The sequence below is a fragment of the Branchiostoma floridae genome, chromosome 11 (assembly GCF_000003815.2).
Source record: "Branchiostoma floridae strain S238N-H82 chromosome 11, Bfl_VNyyK, whole genome shotgun sequence".
NCBI lineage: Eukaryota > Metazoa > Chordata > Leptocardii > Amphioxiformes > Branchiostomatidae > Branchiostoma > Branchiostoma floridae.
Window position 1 is genome coordinate 6,087,075 of NC_049989.1, and position 22,764 is coordinate 6,109,838.

Genomic DNA, 22,764 nt, shown 5'->3' on the forward strand with positions numbered 1-22,764 from the left:
GCCCTGTTTTGCATTGCTTCGTACCTGAAGCTGCATTTACCCTCAGATTCATCCGGTCGTCAATGTTGGTCACCAAATCTTGAAGACTTTTGTACACGTGAAACTCTTGTAAATAATTGTATGGTATTTAACAGTAGACAAACAACAGTAAAAGCTCTGATAGTGTCCATCACATCTCCATGTTCACCTAAACAGCTATAAAACGGATGAAGGATTCTTTCAACGAATGCCAAATACATGTCTTCAGCCAAATGTGTCCTGTTTTCTACAGTCCCAATACATAAGCTGGAGCAAACACATGTTGGGTAATGAATTGTATGGAAGCCTACACATGTACATGCAAAAGTTCATGCCTTATGATATCCACAAGGCAGCTCTGGAACTAAATAAGTTGCCTTCCTGGCCAACAGCAAGAAAAATGAAAAAGTTAGGTTGATGTCGGTACATCGTGCATGTACATCACCTGTACTAGTGAAGCCACATCAACTTTTGTTTGTTGTTGGATTTTTTAAGGTCAACATGTAGGAAGTGCACTTTGTAGAGCAAACTGTGAAAAGTGCATTTTTGAAACAAGAGTTCAAGCAAGTCACAGACTGTAGCTATGCCTGTTGAAAGGGTGTGTCTCTGAACTTAATTCTAAGGGTGCCGTACTATCCTCTTAGGTTAAATGAATCAAGATACAACTGTAATTTTGTTTATATAGTCGACATGGCATGCTCTATGCTTGTATGTGTTAGGCAAACTTCCTTTTTTTTGTAGTGGCCAGTCCTGTGGAAAGTTGTGTGCAATGTGACAGGTCTGCTGTTAACATTGGGCCTAATGTAAATAGTTCTGTAACAACGTGGTACAAGATGGCAATGGCATTGAAAGTAAAAAGAACGTTATAGTAAAAGGGAAAGACAGCCAATTCTCAGGTATTTCAGAAGCAAAAATAGGATTCATCTAAAACAGTCCCCAAACTCATTTAGACCACAAAAAGACTAAATGAAAAATGTGTTAACAGAGAGTTGCTCAAAGTTGTCTCGAAGTCATCTTTGCCATTTTGTCCCACTTGCTGTACCCGAGCACAGTTAATGATTTTTCATTTGATATGTAAGATTGATTTTGTACTCAAGAAATTACAATGCAAAAAACAAGATATTTGTAACACTACATGAAGTCGATTCTGTACTTTCTAGTAAGAGGTATGGAGGTACAGTTGATCCACTCATATGCTGCAGATGTACAAACAGAGCTTGCTCTAAGGAACTTTCTTTTAAGGGCCATGGCTACACAACTTGAATTTGTCATCAAAGACCCCCAAAATGCCCAAAGCCAATTTGTGCAAGTCTGCACTTTTAGGGGCAGCAGTACTTCCACTACCCCTAGTGAGTTGATTTTTGTAATGACGGCTGGAGTGTGTCTTGATTCTCACTCTTATCTTTGGGTCTTGACAAGAGTAACACAATATTGTAGTATTAGCCAACATGTAACAATAAACTTGTGTCATTTGCTGTACTCTTGTGCATTATCACTTGTGTTATAAAGGAAACAAGACAAAGTGTTAGTTACAGTGGGGGGATTTGTAGGTTTATTTGTAACTTTTATTGCAACACTCCAGCAAGCCAGAACATAGCTACAACACAAAAGGAAAAGCAGACAAAAATCGATCATTACATAAAAGCCATATGTACCTACATTTACCTACAAGTATATTGGATAAAGTACTGCCTCACAGTACCCTTTCTTTGCTACATGAACAAGATATATTGCACATGTGATTTCTTGCTACATATACAACCATAGTACTATTTTCTCTGGCCACAAATGTATAAAGAAAATGCCAGAATGCTCAGACACAAGTGAGTGTTGGCTGCACTTCCCTGGCACATCACAAGAGGTCTCTTTTTACCAGTCCATGAAGAATACAGTACTCCACAGGAGAATGCATGTAAATACTTCACTAGGGATCCAAAACACTATTTCTACAGTCTACAATACTCTACCTGACCTTTCTTGGCACATTTCTTTCACTTAATGGCTGTGTATAAACAACATGTATTAACGTTACAATATACCTAACATGACTACTCCACACTGAACTCTGCTTGCTGCAATATCTAACTGGAATATCAAGACAGTATACCCTACTCACAGACAATTTCTATCTAGTCCAAAATCCTATAAATTTTTAACACCTCATGTACAACACTAATACAACAATATTGTGAATTGTAGATTAAATGCAACACATAGAAGCAGTTGACACCAAATGCTACTAACGTTACTAACATTACTAATAAGTTATGGAAGTACTTTGAGAGAACCTTGTACATAAACAATAAATATTTGGTCCCCAAACCTTTTAACACAGTGGCTTTGACAGCATTGGCACTCCATCATCAGTCAGCACGTTGACTTGATTCTCAAATCCTATCATTTGTGAGATATTTTTTTTCCTTCAAAAAGAATAATCAAATAGGAAATCCCTAACAATCATTTTTAAAAAGCCCTTTTTCGATAGAGAAAATTAGATACAACAGAAGATAATGGCATCCAGTTCTATGGCACATTCACAGATCGTCGTGCATGAAGTCGAAATCTTCAGCGCTGTACGTGTGTCTCCTGACGGGCGCGTCCGTCACCCAGATCTTGGTGTCCTCCATGATGGTGATGGTTTCATCCAGGGGTGACCTGGTGTCCCAGTCCAGCACATCCACCACCTCAAAACCAAGCTGAAGCAAAATAGATTAGACAAGATACTGTAAATACATTTAAGTTCGCTGGGATTTAATTTCGTGGTAGAGGGAAAAAGGACTTTTTGTGGTGGTTTTAAGTTCACGGTAGCACCTTGCAGTGTAGTCTCTTACTGCCATGGAAAAATGTTCGTGGTGGTTTTAAGTTCGAGGTAAAGCGGCCACCGCAAAAAAGTTTCTGCATTTACAGTATTTTGGTGTGTAACAGAGAAGATTGTGCCCTGGTCGGAATGTACCCGCACATATGCTGGCCTGGAATATCACCCCCTGGAACCATATGTTACCACACACTCTGATCTATAGCCCCAGAACCCCCACCCCCATGGAATCCTAACTTGATACATAACCATATAGACCATATAGACCACAGTGGCTATACTTTGAGATGAATCCTGCGTGAAAACGTACAATTTTGGAGGACAGAGACCAGAATGGAATTTGACAGCAATTTAGGAAGATCCCCTGTAGACATGTAACATTACAACTTTGCAAGGAGATTGCCATTTCAGCACCAAGGACAGACATAATAGAACACCATGAAAAAGGCAGTATTTCAGCTGTTGGTATTGACTGTGTCAGACACATCTATCAAGAAATGTTTTTTGAATTTTATTCAAAACCAGGGATCCATAATGAATATTGCTACTTTGATTCTGGTTATCCATTTCTATTCAATAAATTTCCCTAGTGACAATAACAACTGTGACCCTCTCATACATACAGATTGCCAATATTTCAAAAATGGTTCATTTAATAGCAAATCACCTTCATACCATCAACCTATGTGACCACAAAAAGTGTCCAATAACAAATATGAAATGTCTATCATTTCCGTGTTTGCTAACCAACATAGAGGGCATTATTCCTGATGCAGATTTCCTGATTATCCAACGTACTGGTCACGATCTATGAGGTGATAGACAAAGACGAGGAGCCAATACAGTTCAAATACGCATGGTTAGGAAATGCAGAGACGATTTTTCAGAGCAAAATCGTGTTTTTGAGCCAATGTAGTCTCTGAAAGAAGAAACCATCTGCAATCCAGTCCAGCACCTACCTTCTCTGACGCCACAACCCGAATGCTATCCAGGGTGATCTGTTCCCCACACTTCACCCGGTGCACAGTGCTGCACGGCCCACCCGGGTTCTGCACCTTCGGCTGCACCCGCTCCACCTGCACGTGGCACTCCCGGTCCTTGTTGAAGAAGTACTCCTTACAGCAGGTGTGGCGCACCAGGAGGAGGAGGGTGATGGGGAGGAGGAGGAGGAGGGAGGCGGACCGCACGGAAGCCATACTGGATCACTGAGGAAAAGGTCAAAGGTCATGCATCAACACGATCGATCTCACAGCATTCATATGCATGTCTGGCTGGTTTTTGCGGCTCTATATTTGCATTTGGCTTTGCGTCTTTCTCTGACGAGACAAACGGAGAAAAGTGTAACTCCACGAGAAATGTGTACACAATACAAAGCATCACAAAAGACCTATACATTAGAGATTTATATGCATTTTTTTTCACAAGTAGAGTAGCAGAAGAAGAGTAGCGGAGTAATCAATGTGATACAAACGCGAGATACCGATTCGGAAGTAAACCAAAGTGTACGTGCAGTACAGTCCTAAACGATGCGCCACTTTTAATAGCTTAGGCCAATTAGGACCTGGTTAAAAGAACCTCCTTGAATAGAGATAGATGAAACCGGGATTTTCCTCAACCGTTCAACGGATAAACGGTTCCTATCTTTTTGATGGCCACGCACTGGATCTTACTGGTTTTATCTCGCGTTTTACAGCTGCACGTATGACATGTATGACACGTTCAAATATCCAAAAATATCCAAAACGGATCAAGGACTATATAACGCCCTTGAATAGATATTGGGAGGAAAGACCAAAGTATCGTTGGTAAAAAGTTGTGTCCTCATTATAGACCTCATTACGCAAAAAAAAAAAAATCCAATGCGTTGTTGCAGTAGGTAAGATCGTTTGCACTTCCCGCGAATGTGACACTAAATTCACATTGCATTGAATGCAATATAAACGTTACACTGTTTACAAATGACATGGAGAAGTTTTCGCGCCACGTGAACAGGGGCCTGACCATATATGGAAAAAACAGTTTTATTCATCAGTGCGTCATTTCCGGTAGAGAAACAGAGCTGAGGCCCGGCGAGCACGGAGTGACAGAGTGCGCGAGCGCTAGCCGCAATTTTCTACTCAAAACCGTAAGTATACTTCTAAAACTCTGCGTTGTGTGGTTCAAGTGGCATGATTTGATATACACAGCTATGAATATTATAGACATGTTGTCGAAAAGACGAGAGTTTGGGTGATTTGTAGGGTTCCCGCGCCGGGACCTGTAGAGACAAACCAACATGGCGGCTCACCGGTGCTAGCCGGTACTATTTGCATGCTTTCCATGCAAACGATCACGGGATTTATCGCCCTTTCCTACCACTTAACCGCGGTTTTGTAAACACAGGCAAAATCTACGTAACACATGGGTATCGCTGAGTTTCTCTCAATTTATAACATTGTAGTCAGAATCGTCAAACTCCCCAACTGCACTGTTCAAATCGTCACATGATTGAACAAGGTGGTTCGACAAAAATCACACACTTTTGTTCTCTCTCTCACACACAAGTTAACTCACAACCAATTCATCATTGATCATCAGTCTCTGAAGACTTTTGAGGACTTCTTTCTTTTGTCTAGAGACGCATAATCATATTATGGCTTCGCTGTTTTAGATTCTTCCTGTAGTGTAAAAGTTGTGTTAAAGCTTCAGAAGATCTTCGAATTTGTAACGCCCAATTGTTAATGTTATGTAAAGATGTTTGTTAGAAATTATCACAAGTATATACTAGTAACTAAAATGTTTAAAACATTTCTATAGACTAAAGCATATTCCTTGTGTATTTCTCAATTATACATGTACCTCTTTTGGCAAAGATTTGAGCTAGGCCTTAGGGTAAGACCTAAACAAGGAACTGATTCACGATTACCCAATTTGTGAGTGTCTGACTCAGCTCTTAAAATAATTACCTTAGTCTTGTTGCCATTTTTACTTCATCACAGTGGTTATAAATTTACTGTGAGATACAAAACTCATACATTTGGCCGTGTCTTTGGTGAACAACAGGTAAAATGTAATCTGTGCACATTTAGGTTTGGTTATACTTTCCTTTGTTAACAACAGTCAAACATTTGCTCACAGCATTGAAAATGACAAAGTTAAATATGTAAGGAAGTGGTGTTGTAAATTTGTTTGATGATGAAAATTGTGAAAATTTTTGTTTCCATATTTTCAGACGTCATTTACTCCTTTTCATTCATACTAGTTATGCCATGCTTTGTTTACGCCGTTACTGCCTAAACAAATCTGCATAAGCTGGCGGCACGCCAACGATCACAGTATTGTGTTTCCGCTCAGACGAAACACCTGTACGCATCTTTAAAAGAAGCTCATAATATAGTCATATATGTACCAAGCCTAGTGTGTGAAGAATATGATTGCCAATGATTTCTAATGGCTGGCCATTGGTTTAGTCCGCTTTTTGGAGGATGAAAATCCAGCTTATGCTGGATTAGACTGACCAGTACTGCACTACATTTAAACGTACATGTAACGTTACAGTGGTGTAACATTATCCGAGTTTGTGTTCATGTGATACCATGGTAGTACCGGAGTCTAGACCTTACCTCATATTTAAGTAGTCTAACATCTAGTCTTACAAGAGTAACTTGTTTACACCAACCGTCGTTGTGTATTTGTTTGTGAGAATTGTGACGTTATGTCCAGTACTCTATATTATTCAATCAATGCACATGGAGTGTACCTTATTGATTTCAATCAGTTAATATCTTGGATTGATTAACACAAAGCTGAGTACAGTTTTTTAATTTATTTTTATTGGCTGGTTATTGATAAAATACAGAGCTAAAGCCAACATACATGTAACCAAGGTTCTGTGCCATTCTAATTTGATTGTTATTGACAAGTATGTCGTTTCTGTTTTCCCTTCACAGTAACCAGCTGAGATCCATTTTTGTTTTTTTACGGAGATATATCTACGACTCGTGAAGAATATTCCAGTGACTTCTCACCATTGCCATGACTGACTGCAGTGATTTGGACAGGTCTGTTGGTGTTTGTTTGTCCTTGGTACTAGTATCTTGATTGGCACTTGTTTTCACTTGAAGGTATTTATCACCATGTTCTGATGTCCCACAACCAGTTTATATACATGTGTAAGTCACGAGATGCTTGGGCTAGTCCATATTAAAAGGTTAAAGAGATTATGAAAACATGTATGGTTTCCATAGTCACAAGACAGAAGGTCACTAGTCAAATACAAGTCAGGATTATTAACTTGCACAGATTTTTGCAGGTGACTGTTATTGAATAAAAAGATCTACAACATTGATTCTATCTTACAATGTTTTGTAGCCTTGGTGGTTTGTGCCTGAGGCCTGTCTGGGCAGAAACATTCTAGCCTTGTCAAACTGTGTATCCATGAGGAAGTGTTTCCTATCTATAGCCATGTCACCTGGGTGTCAGATGGGTTTGGGAACGTTATGAAATGGTACCGTACAGGTCAATGACTTGTAGTATAGGCCATGTCATCTGCAGAGGCCTGGAGGGTGAGGGACCAGCATGATAAAGCAGATATATGTTGAAATTGTGCTGGAATCTCTGTTAAAAATAGAAAATAGGACAAATTTGGTCAAAGTGCGTGTGGTAATCATGAGGGCCATATGAAGTGTGCAAAAGATGCATATGGGGACAAACGTGATTTTTGTTTTGGTTGACCTCATTCTCACTATTCAGCAAATTAACTTAAGTTGAAACTTTCAACCTTAATTCAGTCACTCTTATTGCAAACATTGTAGTCAATTTGGTAAATTTTTCATTCAAAATTTCATCATGCAATGTTGTAAGACATTACTTTTCACTGCCTCACATTTGTATTTATGATGGAGTAAGTCTACACATATCCCCCAGTATAGTACCATGCCAGATTGCACCAAATTATACCTACAATTTCCCAGCTAAGAAAATCAAGCCCTTTCACCCCCCTGACACTCCCAGAAGTAAGTGTTTTAGAATTGAATTTTGTTTTGCCATCTACTGTAATGGATGTTTTAACGATATCTGTTCAATCTTTTCCCCTAACAGACAAATAGAGCAGCTTCGACGCTGCGAAATCATCAAGGAGGGAGAGGTAAAAGCTCTCTGTGGCAAGGCCAGGTAACTAGGCTTTTTCTATTTCTAGGATTGACATTGTAAGGGGCCCCTATCTGTGTAAAGGTTTTTTTTACATGGGTGTAGCTAAGTGTTGTGTTTTGTTTGCTGTAAAATGTTGTTACAGTTGTTGTTTATTGTAACTATGTTGTTTTGACTTGTGATATTTTGATACAAGCTTCTAAAGAAACAAATTCAGTTGGCCTGTTTAGTGTTGAGTGTCAATGCACTTCTATGGAAAAATGCATGCCAAATACAGTGCACAGTTTATCAGTACCAATGTGTGAGTGATGTCGTTTAATGTTGTATGAATCTCTCTTTTCGCAGAGAAATCCTTATAGAAGAAAGCAATGTCCAGAGGGTCGACTCGCCAGTTACAGTGTGTGGGGACATCCACGGGCAGTTCTATGACCTTAAGGAACTTTTCAAGGTAAGAAACAGCAAGAGACATCCTTTTACCCTCATCATTGATGCAATATGAAGTATTCTTTAGTCCACAGGTAAAACGTTTAGACAGTCCCGGTAACAACTGTAAATGCAGAAATGTTTGTTGGTTTAATTTTCGTTGGTTTACTGTTCATAGTTTTTGCGGTGAATATTTTTCGATTATAGTATAAGACTATTCCATTATACTTTATAGTATGCAGTCTATGGTGCTACCGCAAAATTAAAACCACCGCAAACACTCCATTTTCCCGTTACCACGAAAGTAAATCCCCGCAAACTGAAATGCATTCACAGCAGTTTTTTAAGCATTTGGAAGACATGGGGTCGTCTTTCTCTAATCCATTTGTCGAGCTTGCCCATGCAAGTCAGAGCGCTAGAGAAAGTAGAGAAATGCAGGACACAAAGCTACGGTTACTGTCTACCATCAGCAGCTGTAGAAGAGATCCCTGCTACAGATTATGGACACCAAACGTTTTGATCCCTTGAAATATTTAATGGTTCAAAAGTATCTTTTTGTGATGTAGGTTTAATGGTCAATTTGATGAGTGCAAACATTTTCTCAGATGATGATAGAAAAATGAAACTGGTCAATATCATGTTAAGTGCAGGTAATTTTACACATAAGGTACAGAGCTATATGCAGAAAAATAATCAGTCAAGCTTTGATTTTAAACTGTATGTTTACAATGAGATGTACCAACTGACATGTTACTATTTTCGTTTATGTCTAGGTTGGGGGGGACGTGCCAGACACAAACTACCTGTTCATGGGGGATTTTGTAGACAGAGGGTTTTACAGTGTGGAGACATTCCTGTTGCTACTTGCTCTTAAGGTAAGTTCTGACTTTTTCCTTCTTTTTTTTATGGTCAAATGATGCTAATCATTTTAAGCATGGGAGAATTCTTTTCTAGGACTTTGGGGATCAACTTGACATCAATTAAGATGGAAGAGACGTCTTTCTCAAAGCTATTTGATGAGCTGCTCCATGCAACCCATGCAGCTTGAGAAAGTAGATATTTGCAGGACACAAAGCTATGGTTACTGTCTACCGTAAGTAACTGTAGAAGAGATCTCTGCAACAAATAGTATGCACCAAATGTTAACTTGTAAGTTCATAAACGTAGTCAAATAGTGCAATGTCTATAATCTACTGTCTTTTGCCCATAGGTTCGTTATCCAGACCGTATTACGCTGATCAGAGGCAACCACGAGAGTCGACAGATCACACAGGTGTACGGGTTCTACGACGAGTGCCTGAGGAAGTATGGGTCCATCACGGTCTGGAGATACTGCACCGAGATCTTCGACTACCTCAGCTTGTCAGCCATTATAGACGGGAAGGTGAGTTGTTTTATGACATCTTTGCAAGAATTAAACTTAGTGGTTTTGGGGTTCGCAAAGGAAGCGATAGCGTATTCATCTTTACAGGTGCCTTTGATTTATGTACGTCATGATACTATACAATGTACAGTGCATAGTACTTAGACAAGGGATAGACAGGTAGAAGTTAAGTTTTTCTGGTGGATAGCAGAAAACAGCGAAACTAGGTTTACATTATAATCCTTATTTTAAGTGGAGATTTGGCAGCAAGACTGTTGAGAGACCACTGGACATCCAGATACTTGAAAGATTGGTTATTAAGCCATGAATATTTGTGAATCCGGAGTAACAGTTGTTTTATTGTTTGTTTCAGATTTTCTGTGTACACGGAGGCCTGTCCCCATCCATCCAGACATTAGACCAGGTACGTTAAGCCACTGATACAATGGATGAACACCAGGCTTTTAGCTAGGATTTTATAATAGGGTGTCCAAACTTATTGGTGAGTCGCGGTAAGTGACTTTTGTAGGGGGGTCTGGGGGCATCCACCTTCCATGGTGCAGAGTTTTTGATGATTTTAAGTTAAAATAGTGCATTCTAAGGTATCCCAAGAGGCAAAAATACTGTTACAGATGTCACAGTAGAAGACTGTGACCACAGATGACCTTGTAGCATCCCTGGTCAATCAGAATTTCATGCTTGTCAGAGGATTTTCTCTCCAGTATAGGGCGTCCAGGGGCATCAAATTTCTTGTTATTCTAAGAAAAGGGCGTCCAGATGACGCCTTGACGCATGCCTGGCTAAAAGCCTGATGAACACTTAGTTAATTTTGACTGGATAAAGGATGTAATGTATTTGCCCATGCAAGTCAGATCACTAAAGAAAGTGAAGGAAAGCAGGGCACAATGCTATGGTCAATGCCATGACTAGAGATGCTCGCAATAGATCCTCACAAATATATTGAACCATGAAGTAGGAGCAGTCCACAGTCTTGTTTCTGTAGATGATGTATTATGAGAAGGAGAAACTTGTACTGCATCATGATACATTGTGTGATGTACCTGTTTGTTGAAGCTGAATGATTCTTACCTCTCTCCGTATCTACCCCCACAGATTCGCACAATAGATAGAAAACAAGAGGTTCCTCATGACGGCCCCATGTGTGACCTGCTGTGGTCCGATCCAGAGGACACGCAGGGGTGGGGGGTCAGCCCCAGGGGGGCGGGGTACCTGTTTGGCAGCGACGTGGTCGCACAGTTTAACGCTGCTAACAACATTGACATGATCTGCCGAGCACATCAGCTGGTGATGGAAGGGTACAAGTGGCACTTCAACGAGACAGTCCTGACAGTGTGGTCAGCTCCTAACTACTGCTATAGGTGAGAAGCTTTCTCATGTACACATTCTCCATATGCATGAACATAGAGTAGCTGCTTTAGTAAATTCTGACATCTTGGTTTTGTTTCGGGTAGGAGAGAAAAGGAGGTTTTTCCTGTGTTATAATTTTGAGGTTGAAACGATTCTGTTGTACAAGTCGTACAAGGGAGACGTGTACACAGCGCCATACATTTGCAGTGTGACTGCTGTGAAAACCTTGCAACTAAAAACACCATTAAATTTTTTCTTGATTTACTGTATGTAATTTTCATATGTCAAAAAAGAAAGTGAAGCATCATGTCAATGCTGTTCCTTCTCCACAGGTGTGGAAATGTAGCGGCCATACTAGAACTAGACGAACACTTGCAGAAGGACTTTACCATCTTTGAAGCAGCACCTCAAGAAGCCAGAGGCATTCCTTCCAAGAAACCTCAGGCAGACTACTTCTTGTAATTCCTCTTAAGATGTTATCGACTGCAGCCCTGTTCCCTAAGACACTGTGACGTCTTGTGCTGAGATTTTAAGACTCAGAAGGATACTTATTCCTTCTTCTGGGGATCATGACAAGAGTTTTGGGACCTTACTGAAAAATTTTAGGATAACATTTAACTTTGTTGCAGTTGAAACAGGACAAACATTAAATATAGTAAGTTGGCAAAAAAAAAGCAAACCTCACATCCTGACACTTACAAAAATACAGTACTCACCTCAGTTGAAGGTCTCTGTTTTCTATGCTTTCCTTCACTGACAACCAATGTTAGTAGCAAGCAAGGAAAGAAGGATAAGACTGAAACAGGAAGTTAAGTATATTTTATGCCATACTTTGTCTCTAGGAGGTGGTTTTTAAGTGTGACAAACTCAACTTCTTGGAGAGCAGTTGTAGTCTTTCCAAAAACACATGGATAAGTGAAATGCTCTGATTGTTTCTACTTAATCTTGGCCACTTACTAGTTTACATTTAACAAAATTTTAGACCAAATAGATGACACAAAAAAAGAGTCCTTTAACTTTTAAGCCTACCATTTGTACATGGATGTGCTTATAGGACAGGGTAGCGGGGTGAAGTTCCATTGGATTAGCGTTTCAGGCCTCACTTAGCTTTCAGGTATCTGTTTCATATGTCAGTGGCACAGACGATATCTAATGTAGGACCAGAATTCCAAAGAATTATCCAAATCATGTTCACATCTCTCTTTCTTTGTACCCCACCCTGTTTATATATGTATATGTTAGTATCTGTGATATGTATTGTTAGGTCTGAGCATACGTGCAACATTTTGAAGTCTTCGCCTCAGACCTTCAGTCCAGCCACTACAAAAAGCTCCTTCCTTTCTTGACTCCCCAAGTACAGACAAGACCCAGGCACCACTGACAATCCTACTGCAAGGAAAGACACAAGAGGGAAAATCTATTTTAGTCTTTGATGTCAGCTGTGCAGGGTTAGGAGGAAATATTTTCTGAAAATGTCACTCAATTTGTCAATGGTACCATTTCTAATTATGTTGATTTTGTGGGTATTAGAATGGCGTAGGGGGAATTTAGTGAAAAAGAATTAGTTTTTACTTGTATATAAAGCTGAGAAATAGTGTCCTATCATGTCTACTGCACATTAGAGAATCAAGGAAACTTTAGAATATAATGCACTGTAATTATTCTTTTTCACTGCCATGTTACTTTCCTGTGTGTGGTAAGTCTTATATTATTGAGCCACAAAAAATGCCATGTATGAAAGGTGATGAATAACTTTCGTATCAGTTGATGTTATATATGCAGTTACCTTGTCATTTTTCATGCTTAACTGTGACTTCTTGATATGATTTTATGTCACATGGTAATATTGCATTGCTAGAACAGTCAGAACTCATTGTTATGAAATTATGTGTCGTAACGCAAAAATGCAAAAAAGTCAAATATGAACATAGGGACAGTCATCAAACTTCATTGCAAATTACTAATTGAAAGTGCTGCTGTGTTGATTCGTTTTCACATCAGCAACTGGCAACAGGCATTGCTTTCGTACAACATTTAAAAGCCTGTTGGTTGCTGAATGGCATTTTTGAAAAAGGCTTCACCAAACACCTTTTCAATCAGACAGTGGTGGCATCAAAAGACCTACAGTGAAGATTCCTAACATTTTGAGAAATACAGAGCAGTCTTGTGAGAATAGCAAATAGGTGGTGTTCTACAAATAATCTAAAACATGGGTAGTTCACAAATGACTTGAAAAATATTTCAGTTGAGTTGGGGACTTATTGGGCAAGTTTATATTTGTCATAAAAAGATATCTATCAACAATGTTTTAAACAGGCATACTATTATCCATTGTAATGACTTGTTTATGAGTAGTTACCATGTATTTTTCAGTATCTGGATAACTATGTTCCTTGGTTGTTGACTATGTATTTTGTTTGTGTAATACAAGCTGAGGTATAGCTGTCCTTCCTGTAGCTGCTAACTACAAGATATAGACAATGACTTTTCTCTGGGTGATTCCATTCAGAAAGTAGGATGGGGGTGGGGATAAAATTGGAGTCAAAAGAAAGACCTGGCTTTGAAATGGGTAGTCCAAAATATGAAAGCGTTTGAAAAAAAAGACTCCTCCCTCACCCTCTAAACTTTCTAAATGGATTTGTGTATCTATTATTGTTACCATTACTACTTGCCTGTAATCTACCTACTCTGCCAAATGTTAATACTAGTATTTAATGTACATTTGTTCATTTTCTGCAGTTGCCCCACCTTATATTTTTACCACTCAAGAAAGATCCTTACAAAATGTGTAGCGGTGCAGATGTTAGTTCATAGGGAGATGTGACTTTTTATTTGTGAAGAACCAAGTGTCCAAATAAACCGAGAAACAGTTTCTATCAGCCATTGCCACGTGTGTTTTGTAACAAGTTCTCAGGTTGTCCTTGTGTATGGGTGTGTGGAGCTTGTATATTTGCAGTCTGTCTTAAAGACTGTGGGGCCGCGTAGCTCAGTGGTGGTGTATTCGGCCCGTGACCGAGAGGTCGCCGGTTCGAATCCGCCTGCCGTGTTGCCGGTCTTGTGCCCTTGGGAAAGGCACTTTACACGACTTTCCTCACTTTACTCAAGTGAAAAATGAGTCGTCCCTCGGATAGGACGTTAAATGGAGGTCCCGTGTATGGGGAGAGCCATACCCCATGCACGTTAAAGAACCCGCCACATGTGCGAACATCCACCCGAGCGGATCAAACCATTCCGGCCAAAATAGGGGTAGGGAATCTCCCGAGCAGCCCTCGTAACCCCTGCTTCGCCTATTGGGTCAGTTAGTCCTCACTCATAGTGAGCAATTGGGCTGGTCTCAATCACGATGTTTCTGACCTAGGGCGAAGAGTTGCTGTTACAGTTCCAATCATGTAACCCGTAACATTGAGTGGCCTTCAGGCCTTGTTACGTGATGACCATTGAGTAAAAAAAAAAAGGGGCATTCCACCCCTGAAGGGGGTGGTGTTTTCCAATAGATAATGTGTCAATGAATACATAATCAGCCGAATTTTGGGGAATTCACATTGGGATGAATTGCGCGATGTGTGTTTTGTAAAACAATATGACACTCACTGAACCCATGCAGGCCCTACCCATGCATTCTCTATACGAATAGACAATTTGTTTATCGTGCATATTTTCGGAATACAAATGTAAATGATCGCTGAGCACACCGATAAGGCAAATTGCTCGTAAGATAGCAAATAACACGTAACGACGAGATTTCTTAGCGATCCTGAAATTAGTTATGTAACCTTACCCAAAAATTTTGAATTGTATTCAGCCATAGGATTAATTCAATTAAGAGGGTACTTGGGCCATGGGGAGTTTAGTAGAACTCTGAATGCTTTTGAGGCCCGTGGGGCAACTGGGTACTTTATCGTATAATGCGTAGTAGTATGCATTTACCGAAAATTAGTATTCATCGGAAAATAACACTCCCGTGTGGAGTGGAATGCCCCTTTAATGTGTTATGAGATCTTAGGATGGGATGAATGGAAAATGTGTAAATTGTCATAGACTCTAACAACAGTCGTACCAATGATACATTTTCATATACATGTACAACACTTTCTTGGTTTCATACAACAATCGTTATTTACAAAAAAAATACAGCAATGTTCTTAAAGTCCTATACACAAACAAGCAAGTGTATACGAATAGATGAACCTACCTATAAGTAAATGAATAAATGACCATGTTGAGATTAACATAATTTACAATACTGGTTCTAAGGTCTAAATATTCTCAGATATATCTAGCTTATTATACACAGTTAATGATATCTCCTTGTTTATTGTTTATATACATTCAAATAATTCCCATTTTTCGTTGTTTCCACTTTACTATTCAAATTCAAACTACTGCCATATATGCATAAATTGTGATCGTAAGTTCCCAGGAGGTGATTTTTTTGGAACAGTTGAAAATTAATGAGCGCTGATGTCATCCGTAACATTAGATAAGTGTAGCCCAAGGTCCCAAAACTTTCTTCATGATCCTCCGAAGATGGAATAACTATCCTTAAGGTTTCTTATTCTTAAAGATGCCACGCTTAGATGGCGCAGTTCATAACATCTTAATTAATAAGGAGGAATTACAAGAAGTACTCTGATTTAGGTTTCTCAGGGGGAACATCGCCTCTGACTTCTTGAGGTGCTGCTTCAAAGATGGTTAATTCCTTCTGCAAGTCTTCGTCTAGTTCTAGTATGGCCGCTACATTTCCACACCTGGGGAGAAGGAACAGCATTAAAATCATGCTTCACTTCTTTTCTTACATGTATTATGTATAGGCAACCTCCTTGGTATATGTTACACATAGACGTATCAATAGACTATATCCAAAATCCTATACTCTTAACCCCTAGCTGGTCGCAAACGGAATACCAGATGGCACATAGCAGTTTGTGGAGAATGTGTACGCCGGTAAGAAAGCTCCTCACCTATAGCAGTAGTTAGGAGCTGACCACACCGTCAGGACTGTCTCGTTGAAGTGCCACTTGTACCCTTCCATCACCAGCTGATGTGCTCGACAGATCATGTCAATGTTGTTAGCGGCGTTAAACTGTGCGACCACGTCGCTGCCAAACAGGTACCCCGCCCCCCCGGGGCTGACCCCCCACCCCTGCATGTCCTCTGGATCGGACCACAGCAGGTCACACATGGGGCCGCCCGCTGGAATCTCTTGTTTTCTATCTATTGTGTGAATCTGTGGGGGAAATATGGGGAGATATTACACATTTAACAGGTGTATCATACAATAACGCATGACGATAATACCCGTTCATCGAAGAGGTATCAATTATCACTTTGGCTTGAACAACAAGACATTTTTCACAAACTTCGTCTTTTTATTGCATTTTATTTTGTGTCTGTTGCAAGGATCTCTTCAACAGCCACATACGATAGACAGTTTTGTGTTCTCTAGCGATCTGACATCAAATGGATTGGAGGAAGGTAAACGTGGACCTCTATACAAAGTACGTATCTCATTTGGAAGGTTGATCTCATGGTTGTAACGGGCTCATAACGTACCTGGTCTAATGTCTGGATGGATGGGGACAGGCCTCCGTGTACACAGAAAATCTGAAACATGACAAAAACAACCTGTTACTCCAAATTCACAAAGATACATGTTTGATTACCGGTCTGTCAAATTTCCGGATCCTCAGTGGTACAACTTGGCATCCAGTTTAACGTGGACTGCCCAGGCTTTCTTCGGGGCAGGGAAAGATTTCTTCCGCATCGGTAATTTTCAGCATCTGGAAGATAGTAGTTTAATCTGCCTCGAAGACCAGGCAATCCACAGTAAACTGGATGCCAGGTTTTCATATCCGTGATATGCAGTCCACACATAGTTTCCTAGACAGAAGAAACGCAAGATGGCCACACTGAAACCATTTACCGTTAACGACTTGATTTTGGCGATTTTAACGGTCACTATTCGTCCGCTAAATGATGAAATTTTCATCGTCGCAACTTTTTGATAACGCGAATCCACCCCACCCCCTTCCCGCGGCACTACTTACTAGACTAGTACATGTACTAGTAAACTGTATATGCTGGTTAACCGGTTATGTTACGTTCACAATTATGCTCCATTTCTGCACCACAACATGCACACATATATACTAGTGATTCACACTGAACAACAAGCAAAAGTCAGTATTCAAAAAGATAGATTTTCACACCTTTCCATCAACAATGGCTGACAAGCTGAGGTAGTCGAAGATCTCGGTGCAGTATCTCCAGACTGTGATGGACCCATACTTCCTCAGGCACTCGTCGTAGAACCCGTACACCTGTGTGATCTGCCGACTCTCGTGGTTGCCTCTGATCAGCGTAATACGGTCCGGATAACGAACCTACGGATAAGGCAATTAGGTCGTGCATGATAGAATCTGTACTAACACTAAGCAGCTTGTAGTTACTAGTAGATACCTTTACAACTGTAAACCAACACAAAACAGTAACATACAGCCAAATGGTTGCTTCCAAATACAAACAAGAAATAATTTCAACGTTTGTGTGGTATGGGGTGCGTCTTCATAGCCTTTACCAGCAAATAAACCTATGCAACGTCCGTAATCTGTTGTTCGGAACCTTTTCTATATGTACTTTGCAGCTTTGTGTTCTGCATTTTTAAGCATTCTCAAATTCTCAACCGATCTGGTTTGAACTTGTATGTGGCATTCAAGCGTATCAAATGGAGTAAAGAAAGACCAGATGGTTACTGATATCCAATTGATTACGAATTCCTGGAGCACCTCCACGCTTAAATTGCTTAAACTGATCAGAATTTAATCCGTTAAAGAAACAAATAATAACGTACCTTAAGAGCAAGTAGCAACAGGAATGTCTCCACACTGTAAAACCCTCTGTCTACAAAATCCCCCATGAACAGGTAGTTTGTGCCTGGCATGTCCCCTCCAATCTAGAGTATAGGATGTAAAAAGGTAAACTATTCAGCAACGTGACAGCTGGAAAAGTCTATCAGAAAAGAGAAATATGAGGTTTGAACCAGTGTTAAAAATATTTTTTTCTGTGTACCGTGCATTTAACATACGCCAGGCAGATGACACCTGTACATTGGTCATTTATTATGCATGTACAAACCATCTGGTACACAGTGCCCACAGTCTGTTGCAGGCAGGGGTGTTTCTTTATAATTAGGGTATGTTTATTGTATTGTTTCTTACCTCGAAGAGTTTCTTAAGATCATAGAACTGCCCATGGATGTTCCCACACACTGTAACGGGTGAGCCTATCGTTTTGATATTGCCTTCTTCTATGAGGGTTTCTCTGTGAAGGGAGAGATTCAGAGAACTTTAAGAAAACAACACGGTAAATTGTAAATTGTGTTCTGTACTTGGCACCTGCGTTTCCAACAGACCAATTGAGAAGCTTGTCTCAAAATGTGACAGGATTCAAATATAACAAGATTCCGTAGGACAGAATCCTCCATGAAGTAATTATATATGGTGTTTTCGGCATGGCTAAGGTGTTTCATACCCTCTTTAACAACCGACATGCTAAATGTCAGACTAATCCATTAAAAAGATATTGATCGATTGATTGATTGTTTCGTAGGTGCAAATATACAGGCCTAGACAAAAACAAGTTGTTCAAAGTATGAAAGTCTTATCTTAGCAAAGACTACTATTGTAGCATTTGCTCAAAAATCATATAAGTAAGCATCTATTTTGCATCATTTATTTATACAAATGCAGTGAAGGAATTGCGAGATACAGCTGCGAACAACCCTAACTACAATACTCCGTCAGGCCCCTCCTTCCTGGAGTAACAAATTAAAACTAAACTGCAACAACTTTTTACAGCAACCAATTGCAAAACACAACAAGTAGCTACGTACATACACGTAATATCTTTTATTTATTTAGTAAACCCATGACAAATGCCATGTAACTATTGCATCGGAAATAGAAGAAGACTTGTTACCTTGCCTTCGCGCAGAGCTCTTTTACCTCTCCCTCTGTGATGATTTCGCAGCGTCGAAGCTGCTCTATTTGTCTGTTAGATGAACAGATGGAACGGACATCGTTAAAGCAATGATTGAAGTTATACGTCCACATGAATACAAATCTAAACACTGTCAGAGGGAGGGGCGGTTGTGTGAGTAGAGTAGTTGTACTACAACTTGTAGTCATGTGTTTTGTATTACCTGGCATTGTGTTATTTTGACCAATCTACGTGTACATTTTCCATTGGAAATAGAAGAATTGTAAGGCAATGAAAATTGAAGTTTAACAACATCGACATATTTCGACAATATCCACATTTTTGCCTAGTCTAGCCTCAGGCCCCTATCATCAAGGCTACAATGTTGTAGATATTTTTTATACTATATATTGAAACGATCACCTGAAACAAATCTGTACAAGTTACTAGTAATAATCCTGAAACTGAATATTGACCTTTGTCATGTAATTATATGGAAACCTCGTGCACATGCACATATGTTCATAATCCATATACCTTAACATGCACTAGCCCAAGCAACTTGTGACTTACACATGTACATAAACTGGTTGTGGGACATCAGAACTTCGTGCTAAATACCTCTAAGTAAGCAAAAACAAGTGTCAATCAAGATACTAGTACCAAGGACAAACAAACACCAACAGACCTGTCCAAATCACTGTAGTCAGTCATGGCAATGGTGAGAAGTCACTGGAATATCTTCACTAGTCGTAGATATACTCCGTAAAAAACAAAACTGGATCTCAGCAGGTTACTGTGGAGGTGTAACAGACATGTATCTTGGTTCAATGTAACGGATGTTACTGTGGCAGAATCACGGTATCATGTTTAGTAGTATCAGATCAAAGTTAAGGTACGTCACAATTCTCATGAACAAAAATACGTTTAGTATAAGAATGTAGTCAAGAAACGGAATGTAAGATTATCATTGAACACATACTCCGGCCGCTAACATGTATGTAAGCCTCTAACATAGGTCAGTATTGTGAAGCAGAAGGCCTGTAGACTAAAAAGATTTAACGGAGATCTAGAAATTGTAAATTTGATAAATACATTCCCACCTGTGAGGCACAGATCGGAGACATTTCTGTGCTGATCCGCCACGGAATTATTTCTGCATGGATTGAAGTCTAACCTGTCTGTCTGCCTATTGTGGCTCAAACTATATTGAAATGTCAATGTTTCACCTTTGACACTTTAACATGTGGAGAATGGTAAACACAGCTTGCTGATAGCAGTTTTCAATGGTGCAAAATTTCAATTTTTGTGGATTTTGGTAGCATCATATGTAGCCTACAGTTTAGGCCACAGCAAGTAAATTTATGGATAAGATCAGCGCGCTCATTAATTTTGGCCTGATGTATGCGCAAAAAAATAATTGTTTTTTCCTTTGGAGACACATGACGACACATTACCAAAATGAGCAAATATAATGTCTTGAAGCCTGATAATTGTACTAGTAGTAGGGGCACTAGAATGAATGCCTTGTTGGCTGTGATCATGACATGTGTTGTCCTTTTGATTCTTATTACACCATCACATATCTATTTTTCAAATTTATTACATCTTGTTTTTCCCATCTTGTTTTTCGCCCTATCTCACTATTTTTGCAGTCTTCAAAGGATGTTATCCCTAACATTTTCTTACCGTGGCCGTATACAATTGGAAATGGCCTCAAGCTAACATCACTGACAATACGTGCTCAAAAGCAACCTCTATCAGTAGGCTGCAGTACTGCAGTGCAAATATGACCTGGTGCTGCAATGATATCACAAACAGCTAAATGTGACCATACATACATACATACATATTCATACTTGTGACCAGGTGACCAGAAATACTGCAAACGCCATTGATTAACCTCTAGACTTGATTGGAAATTACCAGTGACAACTTTGGCAAAACCAATTGCGTACGCAATGGTCTTTATTTCTTATTGCTTCCTCAGAATGTTACACTTTCTATGTTCAAAAAACTATTAGTATCAAAGGACTTATGTTATTCGATTGTTTTGTAATTGTAAATGGACTCCAATAAGAATAGATTTTGTGTTTGTAAAGTCTAATTGGAGATCGAAATAAATAACAACAACAAACTGTGGCATATCTCAACAAATAAGTTATAACCCTATAGCACGTCAACAGACCGGCCTTGCAGAACGGTAGCCGTCCTGTTTTCCTCGAGACATACATCACTGTTGTCATGCCCAGTTTTGAGTCTGCACGGGGGCCTGGGGACGTCCCATTGCAAGTTCTAGGCAACTCTACAAAGGATAACTCTGCAATTCGTGCCAACAAGTTAAACCCTTTAGTCCAAAAGTATTTGTTTTGCGTTCGTGACCCGAGTCGTCTGTCATCACGGTCACCGTGAAGTCATTTAGACGCTGCATAGATCGTGCCGTGAAGAGGAAGTGGGCACAGGAACTGTTGGGTAGGCGTTTTGGCAGCCAATATATCACAGCGTTCCTCTTCACTACACAAGTTAAACACATCATCCCGCTGCAGCATAGGAATCTGTGGGGTCTCCAAGCAGAAGTTAGACTCCGGCTTTTTTGACGTTTTTTAGGCGAGACATCAATAAAACATTACAAAAATGAAAGCCCGATAAAACGCCTAAAAAACGTCAAAAACAGCCGGTGCCTAACCCCTGCTCGGCGAGTATCTATGGGAGTTATTTCTAATGGTGCACGCTTTCTTTGCGCTTAGTCTTGGAACTGGGATAATCAAAATGGCATTTAATTCGCTCGTATTGGGAAGGAAAGATTGCAACGCTCATGGGTCGCCCTAGTATCTGAGCTGATATCGATGACATAAAAGACCGCAATCTTACCTCCCAAAATCTGCTTGGAGATTACACTGCCTAGAGTATGTTACTCTAATCTAAATATACGCGATGACATTGCATGTGTCTGGATACATGTTTTCATAATCCGAGTATAACTCACATGTTCGTATCTAGATGTAATATTTATCAATGGACCCTTGTCTCCTTGTTTAAGCTGGAATGGTAGTCACTTCCAAAAAATATATTTCTTTGATGAAATAATAATAGAGCGATCTCCAAACAGCTGTTGAGGTTGAACACCCTACAGTTTCCTGGCCAACAGAACAGCCGGTCAGTCCTTGGTCAGTCATAAAACGATTTCCATCCCAACATCTGCTTGGAGATATGGAGCTAAAATAACATTGAGGTATACACTTTCCAAGCTACGTGTGAGGATATAGGATAGTATCTGTGTAAATACGCACGTACGTGGCATACAAACCTGTTTTATCTGTGAATGTAATTCTAGTCACGGTTAGCATGAGGGTGGGGATATTGAGTACATGCTAACCTGTACATATATAAATCGGACCTGTCAGTAAGTGCCCAAAGGGTCATGAATGCTAGCCCTCTGCCAAAACGGGTCGCTTCAGGATGCATATATATGTGTATATGTACGGGTGTATTAAAAGGGTAGAGTGATTTCCAAGCAGATGTTGGGGTGGAAAATCGTAAGGTTTTCGGTCACCGTAGGTGAACCTGCCAGAACTGAAGGTCAGATTTTCCACCCAAACGTCTGCTTAGCTTGTGTAGAGATTATGTGTGGCAATATTGCTGCAAAGTGTTCTTTTCTATGCTGATTTTTTTT

The 22,764-nt window shown here is 39.8% G+C and overlaps 3 protein-coding genes across 3 annotated transcripts; 1 reads left to right on the forward strand and 2 right to left on the reverse strand.

Moving 5' to 3' along the window:
- Positions 1 to 1,093: 1,093 nt before the first annotated feature.
- Positions 1,094 to 4,333, reverse strand: LOC118425551. Its single transcript, XM_035834475.1, has 3 exons — positions 4,314 to 4,333; positions 3,793 to 4,038; positions 1,094 to 2,714 (listed from the first exon to the last, which is right to left on the reverse strand). Exons 2-3 carry the CDS (start codon positions 4,027 to 4,029, stop codon positions 2,553 to 2,555), a joined length of 399 nt encoding a protein of 132 aa, XP_035690368.1. The 5' UTR covers positions 4,030 to 4,038; positions 4,314 to 4,333; the 3' UTR covers positions 1,094 to 2,552.
- A 465-nt stretch (positions 4,334 to 4,798) lies between these two features.
- On the forward strand, positions 4,799 to 13,993 carry LOC118425625 (serine/threonine-protein phosphatase 4 catalytic subunit). Its single transcript, XM_035834589.1, has 9 exons — positions 4,799 to 4,958; positions 6,763 to 6,873; positions 7,913 to 7,984; positions 8,306 to 8,408; positions 9,157 to 9,258; positions 9,594 to 9,767; positions 10,120 to 10,170; positions 10,860 to 11,125; positions 11,447 to 13,993. Exons 2-9 carry the CDS (start codon positions 6,848 to 6,850, stop codon positions 11,574 to 11,576), a joined length of 924 nt encoding a protein of 307 aa, XP_035690482.1. The 5' UTR covers positions 4,799 to 4,958; positions 6,763 to 6,847; the 3' UTR covers positions 11,577 to 13,993.
- Positions 13,994 to 15,219: 1,226 nt separating this feature from the next.
- Positions 15,220 to 19,892, reverse strand: LOC118425624 (serine/threonine-protein phosphatase 4 catalytic subunit-like). Its single transcript, XM_035834587.1, has 8 exons — positions 19,780 to 19,892; positions 19,092 to 19,163; positions 18,332 to 18,434; positions 17,965 to 18,066; positions 17,324 to 17,497; positions 16,668 to 16,718; positions 16,076 to 16,341; positions 15,220 to 15,862 (listed from the first exon to the last, which is right to left on the reverse strand). Exons 1-8 carry the CDS (start codon positions 19,803 to 19,805, stop codon positions 15,730 to 15,732), a joined length of 927 nt encoding a protein of 308 aa, XP_035690480.1. The 5' UTR covers positions 19,806 to 19,892; the 3' UTR covers positions 15,220 to 15,729.
- Between the last annotated feature and the right edge of the window lie 2,872 nt (positions 19,893 to 22,764).

Bases quoted from the DNA above. Each gene is read 5' to 3' on its own strand.
- LOC118425551 (XM_035834475.1), bottom strand. From the start codon at position 4,029: ATGGCTTCCGTGCGGTCCGCCTCCCTCCTCCTCCTCCTCCCCATCACC. The intron at 2,715-3,792 runs GTAGGTGCTGGA...ATTTTGCTTCAG, and splicing joins GGGTTGTGGCGTCAGAGAAG to CTTGGTTTTGAGGTGGTGGA.
- LOC118425625 (XM_035834589.1), top strand. From the start codon at position 6,848: ATGACTGACTGCAGTGATTTGGACAG. The intron at 6,874-7,912 runs GTCTGTTGGTGT...TTCCCCTAACAG, and splicing joins GACTGCAGTGATTTGGACAG to ACAAATAGAGCAGCTTCGAC. The intron at 11,126-11,446 runs GTGAGAAGCTTT...CCTTCTCCACAG, and splicing joins GCTCCTAACTACTGCTATAG to GTGTGGAAATGTAGCGGCCA.
- LOC118425624 (XM_035834587.1), bottom strand. From the start codon at position 19,805: ATGACTGACTACAGTGATTTGGACAG. The intron at 17,498-17,964 runs GTACGTTATTAT...CCTTATCCGTAG, and splicing joins TGTTGCTACTTGCTCTTAAG to GTTCGTTATCCGGACCGTAT. The intron at 16,342-16,667 runs GTACGTTATGAG...TTTCCCCCACAG, and splicing joins CCATCCAGACATTAGACCAG to ATTCACACAATAGATAGAAA.